This window comes from Eumetopias jubatus, unplaced genomic scaffold (genome assembly GCF_037043125.1).
Source record: "Eumetopias jubatus isolate StellerSeaLion01/CBP00866 unplaced genomic scaffold, mEumJub1_p1.0 scaffold_1, whole genome shotgun sequence".
Lineage (NCBI taxonomy): Eukaryota > Metazoa > Chordata > Mammalia > Carnivora > Otariidae > Eumetopias > Eumetopias jubatus.
In genome coordinates this window covers 204,329,008-204,347,276 of record NW_028274807.1, presented here as the reverse complement: position 1 = coordinate 204,347,276, position 18,269 = coordinate 204,329,008, and the positions used below count along the sequence as shown (strand labels likewise).

At 53.1% G+C, this 18,269-nt stretch overlaps 1 protein-coding gene across 4 annotated transcripts; it reads right to left on the bottom strand.

The window, feature by feature from the left end:
* Positions 1–7,479: 7,479 nt before the first annotated feature.
* FKBP8 (FKBP prolyl isomerase 8) lies at positions 7,480–17,450 on the bottom strand. 4 transcript variants are annotated; one of them, XM_028087114.1, is made up of 9 exons: positions 17,362–17,450; positions 15,647–15,966; positions 12,754–12,923; positions 12,474–12,562; positions 11,967–12,187; positions 11,156–11,394; positions 9,095–9,172; positions 8,446–8,577; positions 7,480–8,011 (listed from the first exon to the last, which is right to left on the bottom strand). In XM_028087114.1, the coding sequence occupies exons 2-9, from the start codon at positions 15,939–15,941 to the stop codon at positions 7,925–7,927; spliced, it is 1,311 nt and encodes a 436-aa protein (XP_027942915.1). In that variant the 5' UTR covers positions 15,942–15,966; positions 17,362–17,450; the 3' UTR covers positions 7,480–7,924. The 4 variants fall into 4 exon arrangements, with proteins under 4 accessions (XP_027942915.1, XP_027942918.1, XP_027942916.1 ...); XM_028087117.1 differs by having other exon boundaries at positions 11,156–11,328; XM_028087115.2 differs by having other exon boundaries at positions 11,967–12,184; positions 17,362–17,444.
* Between the last annotated feature and the right edge of the window lie 819 nt (positions 17,451–18,269).

Sequence of the window (18,269 nt, the reverse complement as noted above, 5' to 3'; positions counted from 1 at the left end):
TTCCCGTTTTGCCAATAGTTTTATCATAGCTTGTGTGTCCTGAGTTGCAATTCCTCTATTCCTGAATAAACCCATTTTGCTGGTAAAATAAGTGGCTGTTTTATTTTCAAGATTGATATTTTCAAGGCTGGTCCCATTGTAGCATCATGGATCAATGTTTCATTCTTTTTCATGGCTGGGTAATATTCCATTGTGTGGACTGACCACATTTTGTTTATTCATTCATCCATTGATGGCCATTTGGGTTGTTTCCACCATTTCACTGCTGTGAACACTCATGGACAAGTTTTTGTGGGGATGAATATTTTCCCTTTTCCTGGGTCTACACCTATGAGTGACATCATTAGGTCCTATGGTAATTCTATGTTTAACTTTTCAAGGACCTGCCAGACTTTTTTTTCACAGGAACTGTGCAGTTTTATCAATCTCTCATTTTACAGGTGGGGAAACTGAGGCTGGAGAACAGCACTGGCTTGCCCAGGCAAGCTTCTCCTAGGCTCCTGGGTCTCCTAACCTGTAGGAAGTTCTTGATTTGTTTTCTTTTTCCCATCAATCTAATTACAGACAGTGGTCATAAGATGATTTTGAGGTAAGAGAGGAAGGTGAAGTTCAGGGACCTTCTACGTATCTCTACCAAGTTGACCTCCTTAGTTCTGTCCACCAATGCCAAGTTGGCACTATCATCCATTTACCCCCTAACTATAAACTGCTGAACCCAATGCTAGATTCCCTGAAACATTCTCCCATACCTGCTGTTAAAATATCTCCATTTACAAATGGAGAAACTAAGGCTCAGAAGGGTGAGGCAGCACTCAAGGGGAATGGTGCTGCCAGTGAGCAGGCTGGCTGGAACTGAACTTAAGATCTTTCTGACCCAGAGCCCTCCTGATTACCCTTCACTCTGCCTCTGGTATTTGGGTCCCTTTTTATATATTTCCTCATTGAACACCCTCAGTACAGGGCCTAGCATGGAGTAGGTGCTCAGGAAATATGTGTTGAATGAATAAATATTTAATTCTCACAACACGCTATCAGCCCATTTTGTAGATGAGAATGAGGCTCAGAATGGTTTCAGATGCTGCTGCAGAAGATTCCAACTCCAGCCTGTCTAAGCCCGGGGTCAAAGCTCTGGAATCTTCTACCCTTCATCTGGGACCAGTCCCTCCTAAATGGTAGAGGCCAGCACTTGCTCAGATACACTGAGTCCTCTGCCTGCTGTCTGGGCCCAGCTGTTTATCCAGGAGGTAGGCCAGGTCAATATTGGAGCAGGCAGGGCTGCACTGCCCAGAGGGCAGGAATAGGATAGATGAGGGGTGGGCAGTCTGGAGCGAAGGATGGGGAGTACAGAGACAGCTGGACTGCTGAATGGAGAACATGGGAGGAGCCAGTTTTGAGGGCTGACCAGCTCATGTGTGACATTGGGAAAGGCACGGCCCCTTTCTGAGCCTCTGTGATTTAGCTCATAAATAGACAACAGTAGTAACATTGAGTGCTTAAAATGCACCAGGCTCTGTGTTCAGTGCTTGGCATTCAAAACTACCTTTAGGAGTGAATACAGTGGTTTGGACTCATCCATCAGATGAGGAAACCGAGGCTTGGAGAAATTAAGAGAATTAAGAACAGGGGTGCCTGCCTGGCTCAGTTGGGGGAGCGTGTGATTTTTCATCTTAGGGTTGTGAGTTCAAGCCCCACGTTACAGAGATACTTAAATAAATAAGTATTTTTATTTTATTTTTTTTTAAAGATTTTATTTATTTATTTGAGAGAGAGAGAGAGAGAATGAGAGATAGAAAGCACGAGAGGGTAGAGGGTCAGAGGGTCAGAGGGAGAAGCAGACTCCCTGCTGAGCAGGAAGCCCGATGTGGGACTCGATCCCGGGACTCCAGAATCATGACCTGAGCCGAAGGCAGTCGCTTAACCAACTGAGCCACCCAGGCGCCCAATAAATATTTTTAAAAAGAGAAGGGGGGGCACCTGGGTGGCTCAGTCGGTCAAGCATCTGATTCTTGGATTTCGGCTCAGGTCATGATTTCAGGGTTGTGAGATCAAGCCCCGTGTCGGGTTCCATGCTGGATGAAGCCTGCTTAAGATTCTCTCTCCCTCTCCCTCCGCCCCTCCCCCCTCCCCAAAAACAGAGAGAATTAAGAACACCGCAACCATGGGCTGTGCTGCTTAGTAACAAGCATTTCTCCACTTTATGCTTAATGCCCCAGTGGCTCCCAATGGAACCCCAGGAAGCTGGTTGATCACCATGGGATGGCCCCTGGACACATACTCTTATCTGGCAAGCTCATTGCTGAAGCTCTGGCTCTATGATGGGAACAGTGACCCTAGTCTGCTCCTCGTTCCCTATATGGCTTGGGACATGTCTTGCCCCCCTCGGTGTGCTCACATCATAAAATATGGATAATCACAACATTTACACAAGGGCCTGGCCCTGGAGAAATGGCAAACGGCATCATCATGGAAATCATTATTATTAAAGAGTTTACAATAATTTATCTATATAATCCCTTTCTGTCACCTATTTATGTTGTTTGCAGTTTATGTGTTTTTAAACCACACTGGGATGAACACCCACTATTCATTAGTAATTGTTAACTAATAGCTATTGCCAATACATGTATTAGTTAGCTACTGCTGCTTAACAAAGCACTTCAAACTTAGTGGCTTAAAACAACAAACGTTTATTATCTCACAGTTTCTGTGAGTCAGATGTCTGGTATGTTTTAACATTCTCTGCTCAAGGTCTCATGAAGCTGTAAGCAAGGTGTTGGCTGGGCAGCATCCTCATCCAGAGGCTCAACAGAAGAAGGATCCATGTCCAAGCTTCTTCAGGTTGCTGGTGGAACTCATTTCCTGGTGGCTATAGGACTATGGTCCCCACTTCCTTGCTGTCAGCTGGGGGCCACTCTCAAGTGCTAGCCACATGGCCCCCTCCACCTCAGTAATAGAGAGCCTGCCTTTCTTGAGAGGGAGAATTTTGAATGTTGAATCCCTCTCATAGTTCAAGTCTCTCTGACTTCCTCATCTGCAACCAATGAGGCCAGGCCCACCCAAATTATCTCCATATCTTAAAGTCAACTGTGCCCGGGGTGCCTGGGTGGCTCAGTCGTTAAGCGTCTGCCTTCCGCTCAGGTCACGATCCCAGGGTCCTGGGATCAAGCCCCGCATTGGGCTCCCTGCTCAGCGGGAAGCCTGCTTCTCCCTCTCCCACTCCCCCTGCTTGTGTTCCTGCTCTCGCTCTCTCTGTCAAATAAATAAAATCTTTTTAAAAAATTAAAAAATAAATAAAGTCAACTGTGCCCAATAACAACATAATCACAGTAGTGAGGTCTGTCTCACTTCTACTCCTGGGATGATACACAATAAGAAACCTCAGGAACACCTTAAAATTTCTGCAGCCCACAGCCCTTAGAGCCACATCTCTGCACAGCTGTCCCACAGCCTCCTACCCGCTTAGCTGCTCAGTCAGCCAATGAGCCTTAGGGATTTTGAAATGTACTATTTTGTAGCAGAGAGAATACAAAGATCCATGACAGCGCTCACTTTGGAGCTAGCCCCTCTGCATGGTGGGGCAGCCAGCATGCAGCCCCAGGGTCCCGTGCCTGCTCCACTGTTCCCTCAACTGGGCATCTCAAAGCCAGCAAGTCTAGCTGTGATATTCATGGCTATGACTGATTACAGTGAAAGGAAAAGAGTGCATAAGGCAGAGACCAGGAGAAACAAGGCAAGCATCCAAGTGCAGACCCCTTAATTCTCCCAGCAAACTTTGCCACAACGCGCACGGAGTACTGCCAACCAGGGAAGCTCACCCGAGCCTTGTTGTCCAGGGTTTTTAGTGGAAAAGAGGGCTGACCACCCATGTGCTTAACCTCAGTCTCCAGCCCCTCCACAGGTCAAGCTGAAACTATGGGACCAAAAGCCCCACCCTAAATTATACTGTTAGCATAGACTATCAGAACATCCCAAGGGGTACCTGGGTGGCTCAGTCGTTAAGCATCTGCCTTCGGCTCAGGTCATGATCCCAGGGCCCCGCGTCAGGCTCCCTGCTCCGCGGGAGGCCTGCTTCTCCCTCTCCCTCTCTCCCTGCTTGTGTTCCCTTTCTCACTGTGTATCTCTGTCAAATAAATAAAATCTAAAAAAAAAAAAAAAAAAAGACTATCCCAAGAACTTAGACGTGACCTGCCCAGGTCCTTTCTTGGGAACGTGCAGGGTTTGGACAACCTAGGCCTGCTTAGTTATTTCTTTACTGATCTACATCAGTAGGGCCTTGAAGTGCCCTCAAACCTCCATTTTGCTTCATGAATCAGCTGTATTATCTTCACCACGAGCCATTAAGAAGGTAAGGCCTAGCATTACCTGGGAACAGTTTGTAGTGATGGCCGTGCAGACTCTTCCTCAAAGGTGGCCTGTGTGCTTGCTAGACCTCCTAGGAAATTTTCAACGTCGGTTAAAATACCTCCATCAGCCCAGGTGACTGATGACTCCATGGTAATTTTCTTCCACCCACCCATCTGCCCACAAGCATTTATGATCACTCCTTTCTGTCCACTGCCCAGTGAGGGAGGCTCCCCAAGGAAGACACAGCAGGCCACAGAACAAAACTGATATAACCCGGCAGACCCCCCGCCCCCAAATGCCCACATGCAACAGAAAACCTAGGCTGACTCAGGCAAAAACAATTATTGGCTCTAATGTCTAAAGAAATGACAGACTCCAGGCCCAGCTAGCTCCAGGAGCTGAATGGGGTCACCAGGACATGTCCAGGTTGCTCTCTCAGCTCTGCTCTCTGGGTGGCCTTAACTCTCAGGACCCTCTTTGTAGAGACAAAGATAACCACAGCAGTACCAGGCCATCATTCCACCAGCTCAGCAGCCCCTAGAAAAGAGCACCTACTTCCCCATGGCTCCAGAAGTATCAGAGCAGGCTTTGATTGGCTCATTGTGGGTAACATGACCATCTAGGAGCCAATCAGTGTGGCCAGGGGCCTAGAATGCTCTGGTTGGTCAGGCTTGGGTTGCAGACCCACCCCTGAAGGCTGGTGGGGAACCAGCCCCGTCTGCATGGAAAGGCATGAAAGGGAGTTCCACCAGGAGAAGAAATAGAAGACAGGCATTCAAGGACCTGATGGTCCCACGCTGGGTGACCCAGGAGGTTGTCCTTTAATGATGATGTGAGATGGCTGAAGTGCTTAGGAGATGTGAATGCCCCCCCACCCACCCCCCTCACACACACACACACACACACACACACACACACACAGCTCATTCTATCATGCTCACTTCCAATTCACAGCCCACTGTGAGCTGCACCTCTCAAGGGTCAGGCTGACTCACTGCCTAAGACCAAGTATACAGGAGGCACTGGTATATGTTTTCATATGAAAGAAAACTCCATCCTAGCTGTCCAGCACACCTTTGCGCATGCCATGCCAGTCCTGGGAGCACTCTTCACGCCTGCCAAAGGACTCCTGTGCCTTCAGGGAAACTTCACTGCCCCTCATCCTGGACACCCTGTCCCCCCCCACCTTCCCCCCCAGACCATTGAGGATGGAATGACCAAGGGAATGAACATACTAAAGTTCACACTCCTGGCCATGGCATTCAAAGCCTCTCTCGTTTCCTGGCTCTAACTTGCAGGGAGGTGTAGAACTGGCTGGTGGTCAGAGCATGGGCTCTGAAGGTAGGCTGACTTGGGCCTAATCTTGTCTTTTGTGTCCACGTGATGGGACCCTGGGCAGGACCTGACTCCTTTCTGGGCCTCGGTATGCTCAGCTAATAATGGGCACAACCAAAAGAACCTTGGAGCAAAGCCTGACTCCAGCATTACTAAAAAGCTACAGGCTTCAGGACAGCATGGAACCCAGTGTGAGACCCACGAAGAGGACAAAGAGACCCCAAGGACACAAAGACCCTGAGCATCGAACAGAGGCCAGAGGACTCACATGTGTCATCAGCTGATTTTTAATAAGACTGCCACAATAACTTGCTAGGGAAAAGAACGTCTTCCCCACAGACGTTTCTAGAACTGGATAGGCTATCTGGAAAATGAACCTCAACTCCAACCTCACACCGCATACAAACATTCACTGAAAATGAATCATGGATCTCCATAGAAAAACTGAAGCCATAAACCATTTAAAAGAAAGCCTAGAAAATCCCTGCAAACCTGATTAGCAAATACTGACAAAAACATAACCTGAACTTCATCAAAATTTAAAACGTCTGCTCTAAGAAAATGAAAAGTGAGTTCCAGAATGGGAAAAATATTCATGATATACCTATCCGACAAAGGACTTGTCTCCAGAATATGCGAAGGATGGGCATAGAATGAAGCCACTGTGGGTCCCTGGTGAACTAATGGCATGCCAGCACATGATCAGCGGGAGCAATGACCCTCACAACCCAGGCTAGGAAGTCACCCTTGCCAGCCCACCTTCCCGCTGGTCACCACTCAGGCCAGCTTCCCAGCCTGAGGTCAGAAAGACCAGGGAAAGAGGGGGTGTCCTATCGAGGACTCTGGCCCCCCAAGCCTGGCCAACCCACAGCCCCTACCGCAGCACCACCCACAGACCCCCTGCTGAGTACAAAGTATAAGTTTAAGAAGGCTGAATGGTGGAAAGGAGGAACAGGTTCAAGCCACCCACAGATCTGTGCCCAGAGAGTCATCCAGGTGGCTCATAGAGCAGGGGCCTGGAGCAGGCAAGGTCAAGGCCTAACAGCTACCTTCTGCTGGGTGGCTCTGGCCAGTGGCTTTCCCTCCTGCAGCTGTTAGGGGACAGGTGCAGAACAGATACTTGTAGCGATGATCTGTTCCTGGAGATCTCCTCTCCCTGAGGCAGGATGAAGCCAAGAGAAGGGTCTCAGGTGCTGTGCTGGCAGAGGCCTGACCACTGGCTCTGCCTGTTCTGGCTGTGATGGTGGGCAGCATTTAAGGGAGAAGCTCCTACAGCCCCAGGTTGGGGGAAGAAGTAAAGGAGATCAAGAGGAACTCCCAGAATCAAACCTAACCCCTCCCCATAGTCCCTGAGGCCCCACAGGGTCCAGTTCTGCTGACCACACACTGTTCTCAACCTTAAACGTACCGGGCTCAATCCTGCTCCAGGGCCTTTGCACTGGCTATGCTGTTACCCAGACATGGGGCTGTATGCTTGCCGTATAGCCAGCCTACTGTGGTCGCTCAGGTCTCAGCACTGTCCCCAGTTAGATCCTGTCAGGATCCCCAGATGGGGCAACAGAAACGAGAGCAGTAGAGTAACCAGCATAACTGGGTGTGAACCCCCGCAGAGCCCAGCTGTGTACCCTGAACGCATCGCCCCACTTCTCCAGGCCTCTGTTGCCCCCTTTGTAAAGCAAGTCTGCCGTGGCCTGGGAGGAGATACCCCCCGCTCTAGTCCTGCATGACCCTGGATGTAACACAGGTTGTCTCTGGCCCAGCCCCAAGTGACAGTGGAAGAAGGGACTGGAGGCGGCAGAGTGCGGGGTAGGAGGCTTTATTTCACTGAAGGGGTGGGAGGGAGAACCTGGACAGAGGGCAGCAGGCGGTGTGGGTGGGGGTTGACGCTTGGACAGGGACTGGGTTGGGGAAGGGCTGCCCCTAGGCCTGTTGGGAAGGAGAAACTCTGGCCGGCCTCTGTTGAGACCTAACCCAAGGGGGTGGGGGTGGGAATGGGAATTGGGTCTGGAGGAATGAAGGCCCCCTCCCTCCGGGCTGGACATGGAGCCCGGGCCCTGCCTCACTTTCCTCCTATAGGGCCATAGTCCCTCCTGGCTCACTGGGGCCACGTGGCCCCCACACCTCACTGCTCCTGCCCCAGAGGAGGGGGTTAGATCAGACAGGGCAGTGGACAGGGAGCCTGGGGAAGTTAGGGAGCGCGGGGCGGGGTCCACGGTGTGCGAGGGGGTGGTGGCCACCTGGGTGGTCAGTTCCTGGCAGCGATGACCACAGAGAGAGCCACGCCCCCCAGGGCAACAGCAGTTGCCCCAAACAGCCACTTCCAGGGGATGGACTGTGGATAAAGGGGAGGGAAGAGAAGGCTGGAGGGCGGTCAAGACCGATACCGCGGGCTTCAGCTATCAACATGGCCCAAACAGGCCTCCCAGCAAACCACTGCCTGACAATGCCTTTCCCACCTTCCGCCAAACTCCTATTCATACAACAAAACTCAAGCCAAGTGTCCTCTGTTCTAGAACACCTCCCCTTCCCCTCTGAAAGAGCTATCACTCCCCACCCTGAGCACTACAGGTTGTGTTCCATCTTCTGCTCTAGCCCTGGCTGCACAGGGCTGAGGTTTCTCTGTGTCCCCAACATGGTCCAACACAGCCCAGCTGACAGGGACATCAATGCTTACAAAATGAAGAAACTCCTTCTGGGTGGCATGCCCCGCCCTTAGCCCCTGCCCCTCCTCTGGGAGCATCCCTGTGCCTGCCAGCCCCAGCTCACCCAGGCACCCTTGCCAGGACACTTGGCAGGCAGCCGGCTGGGGTTCCCCAGCATTTTCCGGTACAGGGCGGTCTCTGTGCTCCTCTGGGCCGCGTGCTTCTTCACCAGTTTCGAAAGCTCTGCGTGGATCGTCTGCAAGAGGTGGGTGTCAGTTGGGCTAAGAACACGCAGTGGCAGCAGCGAACCTGACCATCATTTCTGATGCTCTGCCTTTCCGGGGCCCCTGGTCACTTTGGGGCTAGGGCCAGTGGGACACGAAAGTTCCATCTGCCCCTCTCTGGGCATCAGCAAAGTGGAGGCTGCCATCTCTATTCCCCTAAGTAACCACTGGATGGGAAAGAGCACAAGGTGGCCAGGAGAGAAGAAGATTTTGGTAGAAAAGCTGAGGACACTGACCTGGCCACGTTGGTGGCACCCTTGGCCTCTGGGATCCCTGTGGGGGAGGGGTGAGCCCAAACCACCTATGCAGGGGTCATGAGGGTCTCAGCAAACTGGCTGGGACTCTTCAGCCGCCCACCCTCTCCCTGTCACTGCCCAGGCTGGAACACCATAGAAAGAGCCACAGCAAGAAGAACAAGGCAAAGACCACAGGATGACTTCCCAGACAGGCGGGCAGGGCAAGTCTGAAGGTTGCCTCCTTTCTGCTCACCTTGTTGGAAGGTTCCAACTTCAGGGCTGCCCTCAGAATGGGGATGGCCTCACTGTACTCCCCTTGCTGGGCCAGCACCTATGGGAGGAAATGGATGGCATCACTCTGGAACCACAATGCACCAGGATCTTCTTCAAAAGGCCCAGCCCTGCCAGGCTCCTGGCCACCCCGACCAGTCCCAAATCTATCACCAACAATCATCCCAGGGATCCAGCCACCTGTATACCGTTCCCGAGCCCTCAGACTACATAAGCGCCCCACTAGGCTCAGTGTCCCAGTCTGTTACCTCCCCTGCATGTCTGTCTCAGACTTTGCAGGAAACCTAGGTGCTGGCCTCACCTCCTCTCTTGCTACCCTAGCTGGCTCAAGAAGCCAAATGAGCATTTCCAAAGCTTTGACTACAGTGAATGATTCAGAGCCAGCCAATGAGATCCATCTGAACTATGCTGGTGTCACTGAGAGACCAGATACTGAGTGGGCAGGATGAAAGCCTTGAGCTTTTTTTTTTTTTTTAAGATTTTATTTATTTGACAGAGAGAGACACAGCGAGAGAGGGAACACAAGCAGGCGGAGTGGCAGAGGGAGAAGCAGATTCACGCTGAGCAGAGAGCCAGATGCGGGGCTCAATCCCAGGACCCTGGGATCATGACCTGAGCCGAAGGCAGATGCTTAACGACTGAGCCACCCAGGCACCCCAGCCTTGAACTTCTGAGGGAAAAGGAAGAAGCATCTTGGTCATCCTGAGGGGAAAACCCACAGCAGACAGGCACAGCATCCCTACAACATTGCTAACGCCTGGATCCAGCCACGCCTGAAGCCAACATCCCATACTTGGCAGTTCCACAAGTTATTAATTCCTCCTCTTGCTTGAATCTGTTTGAATAGGTTTGTTGCCTACAACCAGCAAATATAAGCGTGTGTGAGGCTACATGAGCCAGACAATCCCACTGCCCCCAAGAGGATTACAGACCCCTAAAAAATAGACAGCATCTTCTTCCCACACTTCTACACAGAACCCTACACACAAGTAAAAAAAAATGCTGGTTGGAGGCAGGCCCTGCTCATGCCTCTCATAAACAGGCTAGGTGGCCCGCCATTTGCTTGTGTCTCATCCTCAGTTTACTGCTAAAAGGTGCTGAACCTCTCCCCCCAACACATACGCACACAGACACACACAAGGGTAGGGATGAACAGAGATGGGGGCAAAAGCAATTACAGTCAAGTCTACACAGGCCAAATTCATCCCTACATTCCATAGCACTTACTGGACACCCACTGTGTACCTGGCCCCGTTTGCATGGCTAGAGATTTACCAGGGAGTGAAAGAGACAAAAATCTCCAGCTTCTAGTAAGGGACATAACAACCACAATGACACCTGCCTGTGCTGACAGCAACACGGAAAACATGAAGACAGGGCAGGGGGTCAGGTGGGTGTGGCAGGGAGAGCTTCCTGAGGAGGTGACATCAGAGCAAAGATCTGAAAGAGGTGAAAGAGGGACCCATGGGTGGGGGGAGGGGAGTCTGGGGCGTGAATGTTTCAGGCAGAGGGCAAGCCTGTGCAATGTCCCTAGGGTGGGAACGGCCCTGACCTGGGCAGCAAGCAGTGAGGAAGCTGAGCAGGATGGAGAGAAGGAAGAGGAGAGGTGGAAGGTGATGGAGGGAGAACCAGATGACTCAGAGCCCCAAGGGCTGCAATGAGGACTTGGCTTTTTACTCGAGAGACATGTGAACCGTGGAGGGTTGGTTATATGCAAGGAGCAGTCACCAAAGGGCCACAGAGCAGTGTCAGGGATAAGAGGGAACCTAAGACCTAGGGATCGAGTCTGGCCTCAGTCAATGAATTGCTATGATCCAGACCACACCCCAGCGCCTGTCTGGGACTCAGTTTCCCCACCTGTACCCCAGAGAGCTTGCCTGGTTGATGCCCATGCCCGTCTCAAATCCAGAGTTTGGAACCGGCCCCGCTGCTCTGGGTGGGGGGAATTAGCCTGCCCACCTGTAGCTTATGCATACCATCTGCCCATGGCTTGTGGTCCGTCCACCTGCAGCCCGCAGCTCACCTTGCCCTTGCGAAAGAGAGCCTTGATGTTGTCAGGCTGGTGCTCCAGCACGAGGCTGCAGGAGCGCAGAGCGGCGCGGTAGTGGTCCAGCTTCAGCTGTGAGGCTGCCAGGTTGTTCAGACATTTCACCTTCAGCTGCAGGAGCTGCTCCTCCTCCTCGAATGTCATGTCCACTGTGGGGGGATGGCGCTCAACCGTGGCCATGGTTACCATGCCGTCGGCACCCCACAGCCGCCCATCTGTAGAGGGCCGGCCACCTTCTAACCCAGGGAAAGGCACTCCCCACACTGTGTGACCCAGGCCAAGGCCCACTCCCTCTGTACCTGGTGGCAGAAGAGACTTGGTGGGGAGGGCCTCTGAGTACCCCCAGTCCCAAGAGACTGGAGAGAGAGAGGCTCTAAATTCCCAGGGGCAGGGCCTCCACCATCTATTCTTCAGAGGACCTCAAGCCTCTCTGGTCTGTTTCCCTATCTCTAACACAGGTCAAGACCACCCCATCCTCAGGGCACTCCTAAGTAGTCTGTTAAGATGGAGCCTAAGCAATGCGAAGGCTTAACTACAGGGCACATGGATTGACACGGTCTATGGTCACCCACATTCCAACATCTACCTGCGTTCTGTAACATTCCATTGATCGGGGACACACCATAACTCTACAGTGGACTCTAGCCTAAAGGTAGGAACAGTTGAACATCTATCCATATTCTGGTATATTCTAGAACATTCTGAGTCTGAGTCCCTCTGTGGCTGGATGTTTCTGGCACTAGTGGATGTCTTTGCAGGGGGCGGCAGGATTTGACTTGGCAGTCACCTTTGGCGCTAGAGGTGATGGCCTTGATGGCGAGGTCGTAGGAATTGGCAGCCAACACGAAGTCGGCCCGCTGGTAGTGGGCATTGCCACACTCCCGCTTCCGGTTGGCCAGAGCCACACGCTCCTGCCCGGTGAGCATTTCCAGGTCAGGCCCATCCACGGCAGTCTTCAGGGTCACCTCCAGGCACAGGGCCGCGTGTGGGGGGATGTATGGGCTCCTGCTGGGGGATGGGGCAAGAGCAGCACTCAGACCCAGCAACCACCATGAATGAACCCTAGACACACTGGGTTGGCTAGGGAGCAGGGGGGCGGGGGGGAAGGCTCAAGACTTGGGAGCTGGCCCCACTGTCACCCCCTCCTCAGTAAAACGGAAGGGAAGTACCTGGCCACCCATGAGCTACCTGACTTGATGAGTGACTTCCCATCCCTAAGTCTCAGTTTCTTTTTCTATAAAATTGGTAAGCAAAGGGGTCCCTCATGGGGACCCTGCTGGTAACAGGTTCTCACCTGCCCTGGGGGCCATAGCAGTACTTGGAATCAGCAGTGACCATAGCTGTCTCCCCCACATCCATGAGCGGAACGCTGAGATCCAGGGCCTGGGTATGTGGGACAAGAGGGTCAGGCAGGCTCAGGTACAGAGGAGCAATGCCATGCCTGCTCTGACCCCACCACCGCCTTACCCCCCCGCCCAGCCTCTGCCCTCCAGCCACCACCACCTCCCCTCCACCCCAATGGGCCTCCTCCACTCAGCCCCAGGCCAGCTGCCAGGCCCCTTGCGCCCTCCCACCTGGATGACGTCGCAGTCACCCAGGGTGAACACCAGCTCTGGTTCTTCCTGCACCCGAGTGCCATTCTCCAGCGAGGTCTGCAGCTGCACAGTGACTACCTGGCCTTTAGCTGGGCGGCTCGAGCCAGGTGGGCCTGGGACCAGCGTCTTCTTCCGTAACAGCCCATTCCCTGCCGGGGACCAGGGACAAGCAGCCTGTCACTGGGCAGGTCAGATGCGTGCCTGCTCCCCAAGTACCCCTCTCCCAGCAGCCAGCTGAGCCTCAAACAGCTGTTCTGCCACTTACTGGGTAAGTGACCCCATGCCCCTGGGACTGTCCCTGTCTGGACACTAGGCATGAAAGGATCAATTTGAGGGGTGATGATAATGGCCCGTCTGACCATTATGTTAAGAAAATTTAAGACTTGGAACACCTGGGTGCCTTAGTCGGTTAAGCGTCTGCCTTTGGCTCAGGTCATGATCCTGGGGTCCTGGGATCGAGTCCCTCATTGGGCTCCTTGCTCAGCAGGGAGCCTGCTTCTCCCTCTGCCTGCCACTCCCCCTCATTGCACATACACCCTCCCCTTCTGACAAATAAATAAATAAAATCTTAAAAAAAAAAAATTAAGATTCAGTCAGGGCAAAGAGCTGAGAAAAGTCATCCTGCCCAGCAGAGTCAGGCTAGCAGGGATGTCCAAGCAAGAGACTCTGGAGCCACCCTTCACTCCCTCTCCAGGTTCCAATTCAGCCCTTCAACATTTGAGCCTCGATTTACCTAGCCATGAAATGGGGTCATCAGGGAGAACCCTGGTGACACTGAGTGAGCAGTTTGCTTGGTTAACAGAGTATTTGTGACACCAGGTGTCCCTACCAAAGCACCACATCACATTTCAAAGTTAAGCAGCCAGAGGGCCTATAAGCAACAGTCCCCCTGATGGGCCCACAGCCCATGTTTTCCTCCAAGCCCCAAGCAATCACAGGAATGGCCAAATGACCACGGCCAATAGCTACTGAGCAGCCATGAGGCCCAGCACCCTCACGAATCCACTCAAGGAACTCCCACAACAAAGACAGCCACTGTCTTCCCATGACCACCATAAGGCAAATGAGGGCTTACACCTGTGAGGCCCATCAGACTGATATCTGCAGTCATCCATATTCCCGACATTTACCTGGATACCATATTATTCCACCAGTTTGGAATATACCATAATTCCGAATGGACCTTTGACTAAAGGTGAGGAACAGGGAAATATCTATAAATATTCTGGAATATTCTAGAATGTTCCAAATTTCTGTACTGTTCCCCAACTTGTACATGCCTCATATCCAGTCTCAGATCAGTGGTTCCCTAGGAAACCCTGTGTCTCTAAGTTTCTGGGCACGGATGGTGGATGTGCTGGTAGGGTTACAACCAAGCACTGCCTCTTATCGCGGTAGACTCTGGGCAAATCACGTACCCTCTCAAGGCCTCAGTTTCCTTGTTCAGAAGCCCAAATTCTGACCTCAGAAAACGGCTGGCTCAAATATAAATGGAGTCAGGTTCGTGCTCAGACGGGAAGCAGGGCAGCTCTTGATATCAGTAAAGAAGAGCTTCCCAAATTCTAATATAGCAAAGGAGGCTGTCTGTTGGGCAAGCACCTCCACTTCTCTGTGCCTCAGTTCCCTCATCTATAAGATGGGGATATGGTGGGGCACCTGGGTGGCTCAGTTGGTTAAGCATCTGTCTTGGGCCTGGGTCATGATCCCGGAGTCCCGGGATTGAGCCCCTTATCTGCTTTTCCCTCTGACCCTCTCCCTTATTGTGCGCTCGCTCTCTCTCAAATAAATAAAATCTTAAAAAAAAAAAAAAGATGGGGATATGGTAAGAATTACATCACAGGGTTGTTGTGAGGCTAAAATATGATGCACAGGCCTGGCACAGACCCAGTGCTCAGTATTACCTGGTATTATTTTTACTTTTTTAATATTATATTTATTGATTTATTTGAGAGAGAGAGAATGAGAGAGAGCATGAGCTGGGGAAGGGGCAGATGGAGAGGGAGAAGCAAAGAGCCCGATGTGGGACTCGATCCCAGGATCCTGAGATCATGACCTGAGCTGAAGGCAGACACTTAACTGACTGAGCCACCCAGGCACCCCAACCTGGTGTTATTTTTAGAAGTAACATTTCTATCAACAGTAGAGATGATAATAGTAACAATTCTCCATCATCAAATCGGGATTACTTGATACTATTGCTTCAATATCAGTATCCATGATCTAATTAATGATGTTTCACTACCACATTTATTAGCAGATACTAACGTTATTTAATATACTAGTAACAGTACCAGTAGCAATATGTTTCTCTAGTTTCCAGAGTCGCTATCATGGGGTACATGGTGGGGCACATGTGTGGGTTCCCCTAGTTTCTTTCTTGTAGGACTTCTCTGAACAGTCACAATGCCAATGTATGCTATGAGCCAGGCAGAGGATTGAACAAGATGGGATGTTCTCCAGATCTATTTGACCCCTGAACACATTTTCAGGGGACAAGCACTTGTCAGACAAATGCCAAAAAACGCAATAGTGGGGGTTAGGAACTGCCAGCACCCGGCATACTGGCTGTGTGGTCCTGGGCAGGTGACTCAGCCTCTCTGAGCTGCTCTTAGCAGCTCTGGGAAACAGGGACATAACATGACATGCGTGTGCACGTGTGCATGTGACAATGAAAGGGGTTCTTAGATATGAAGTGTCTCAACCAGTTGCCTGTGGCGGGCGATCACCGTGGTTACATGTTTTACTTCCAACCTACTGAATAGCAGAGAGGGGAAAATGAGGCTCAGGGGAGAAGAGGGCCTAGGCCAACGTCATTCCTGAACCTGAGCTGTCCGGGCCATGTGGGTCAACCCAAACCACCCCTGCTCCTTACCCAGGATGTCCAGCCACTCATCCGGGGCTGGGGCAGGCTCGGGCTCAGGCTCCATGGCGGCCAGGAACTCTCGGGCCAGGGCCCCAGGCTGCTCAGCCTCCTCCAATGGAGGCTGCCCCACGTCTTCAAGTGGTGGCAGCTCACTCAGGTCTTCTTCCTCCTCTTCCTCCTCCTCCTCGCCCTCTGCGTCTTCCACCCCATCCAGCACCTCGAAGTCCTCAAGTGGTGGGACCCCAGCAGGCAGTGGGGCAGTGGGCTCAGGCCCTGAGGCAGAGGGCTCAGCACAGGATGCCATGCTGCTGGGGGGACGGGAATTGGCCCTGGTAGGGGGAATGGATGGGGTAAGAATCCCACCCTCAAATTCTCCTCTGCATCCATTCACCACACAGCCAATCACCTGCTGTGTGACTTAGGGGCACCAGGCCTTAATTTCCTCATCTATACAGAGGATAAAGAACAACACATGCTTGCCCCACACATCAAACCCTGGGGATCAATCAGTTTCAAACAATGTAAGCTGTTTTACAGCTAATTATTTTTTTAGTTTTTACAAATACCCAGAGAAGTAGGAAACATCCCCCCCTCCATATTTTACAGAAAAGGAAATTGAGGCCCAGAGAGGCAAAGCTATTTGCCCAAGGTCACAGAGCAAGGCAACTCCAGGGACAGAATTTAAACCTGGGGCTTTATCAGATTAAATGCCCAGAGGGGGTGCTAGGATTTTTTTTAGGGTGACTGAAGTCTCAGGAAATCTATTTTTAGAGCCCAAAGGGAATTGAATCTTTAACAGGACTCCCTATCTCCAGCTGCCCCTTCTCCTAAGGGTTGCCACTAGAAATCCCAAGCCTTTTCTTCCCATACCCTGAATCTAATACCACTCCCCAACACCAAGGACCCTGACCTAAACCCTTCCCTGGGAGCCCTTTCACCTCTCCTCAAACCTCCTGATCACTCTCTCAAAGTAGCCTCCTTTACAGGAGTGGTCAAGACCCCCACAGCATTCTACAGCCTCCTCCTCTGGCTTGAACAGCTGCCCCCCCCCCCCCCCCCCCCCCGCCCCAGGACCCAAGCTCGGAGGTGGTAGAGCCTAGCCTTCATTCTAACCCACAGCATCTCCTCCCTAACCCTCACCTGCCTGCTCCTTCCGGGCTTCGGCCCCATTTTCTGAGACCCTCCCAGCCCCCACCCCCACAATCCCCTGCGCCCGCATAACTCCCCCTCCCCCCTCCCCCAACTACCGCCCCCAGCCCGGGCCAGCTCCCCCCACAGCCACTCAGTCGACCGTAAACACCCTGATGTCCCCAGACGCCCCTCTCCCGATCGCCTAACACCGTACGCCCTCCAGACGCTCCCCCGCCCCGGCCTGGCTCTCCGTCAACCTCCCACCCAGGCCCCCAACGCCTCATGCCTGTCTGACGCCACCAGTCTGGGGCCCCCGACCCCCCGCACCCCTCGGGGCCCCCAGCCCTGCACTTCCCTGCCAGCACCGCCCCCACCCACTCCCCTCAGTCCCCTTTGGTTCCCACCCCCGGCCGCCCGCGCTCGGCCGCGCCCCCTCTAGCACTCCGACCCTCCGCGCCCCCGGGCTCGCCTCCCCCCGCGGCCCTTGGCCCCGCCCATCGGCCCCAGCCCCCATCGCCCCAGCACCCAGACCAGCCCAGGCCTGGGCAGCGCCCCCAGCCGGCGCAACCCTGCCGGCGCCCCGGGACACGTGCCTCCGGCTCCGGGACCCCCGCCTGGGGTCCTGCGCCCCCCTCCCCGCCCCCAGCCGCGGCCGCCGCGCCTCGGGAACCAGGTTCGGGCGCCTGGCCCCGCCCCCACCGCGCCCATTGGCCGCCGCTGCTGCGACTGCAGCACCCATTGGTCCGTACGCACATCCGTCTCGGGAGCAAGCACCACCCCCTTCCTGCCTGTTTCCGCGGGGCGTTCTTAAAGGGGCAGAAGCTGCAGCGCCACCCGGAGCGGGGGCGGGGGCGGGGGCGGAGGCGGGGGCCGGGGCCGGGGCCGGGGTCGGGGTCTCCGGACTGGAGTCTCTTCGCCAATCCGCGCCGCGCTGCTTTTCGGGACTCACCGTTCCCGTGTGAGCTTCATCTTGCTCATCTGCGAAATGGGGATAAACACTCCCGTCCACGCACTCTCACCTTGGGGGGGCTTTTGGGAGGACAGCCCTAAAAGGTATTTCCTTAAGGAGCTCAGAATTGACCGTCGGTGCAGCTCTGGGACTTCTGGATAACCCACCCTTAAGCCCTAATTACAGATGTGGACCCAAGGTCTCGAGGGGAAGCGATCACCCAAGGGCACACAGGACCCCCACCCCTCACGTGGTCTGTCTGATCCCCGAAAGGTTCCCTTTTGCACAGAGAAGAAACTCAATTAATCGTTAGGTGAGCGACTGAGCAAGCAGGGCTGCTGGAAAGAGTTTCTCCTACCGGCACCCTCTGCCAGAGGTGATAAGGTACCCATGGCCTCGGGAGAAGGTGGCAGCTTCGATTAGATGGGTTTTTATGGATCTTGTTTTGAAAAAGGGGGGACACTTACTCTTCCCTCGTTCTATTTTATTTCTTTCCCAGGAGTTACCCATTTACAGAATGATCTCGTTCATTCTTTTGCTTCTCTCCCTTTA

Excerpts from the sequence above, each read along its gene's own strand:
- FKBP8 (XM_028087114.1), bottom strand. The coding sequence starts at position 15,941 with ATGGCATCCTGTGCTGAGCCCTCTGCCTCAGGGCCTGAGCCCACTGCC. Across the intron at positions 12,188-12,473 it reads TGCTATGGCCCCCAGGGCAG|CAGGAGCCCATACATCCCCC; the intron begins GTGAGAACCTGT and ends CCCATCCCCCAG. Across the intron at positions 8,578-9,094 it reads AGTTGGAACCTTCCAACAAG|ACGATCCACGCAGAGCTTTC; the intron begins GTGAGCAGAAAG and ends CACCTCTTGCAG.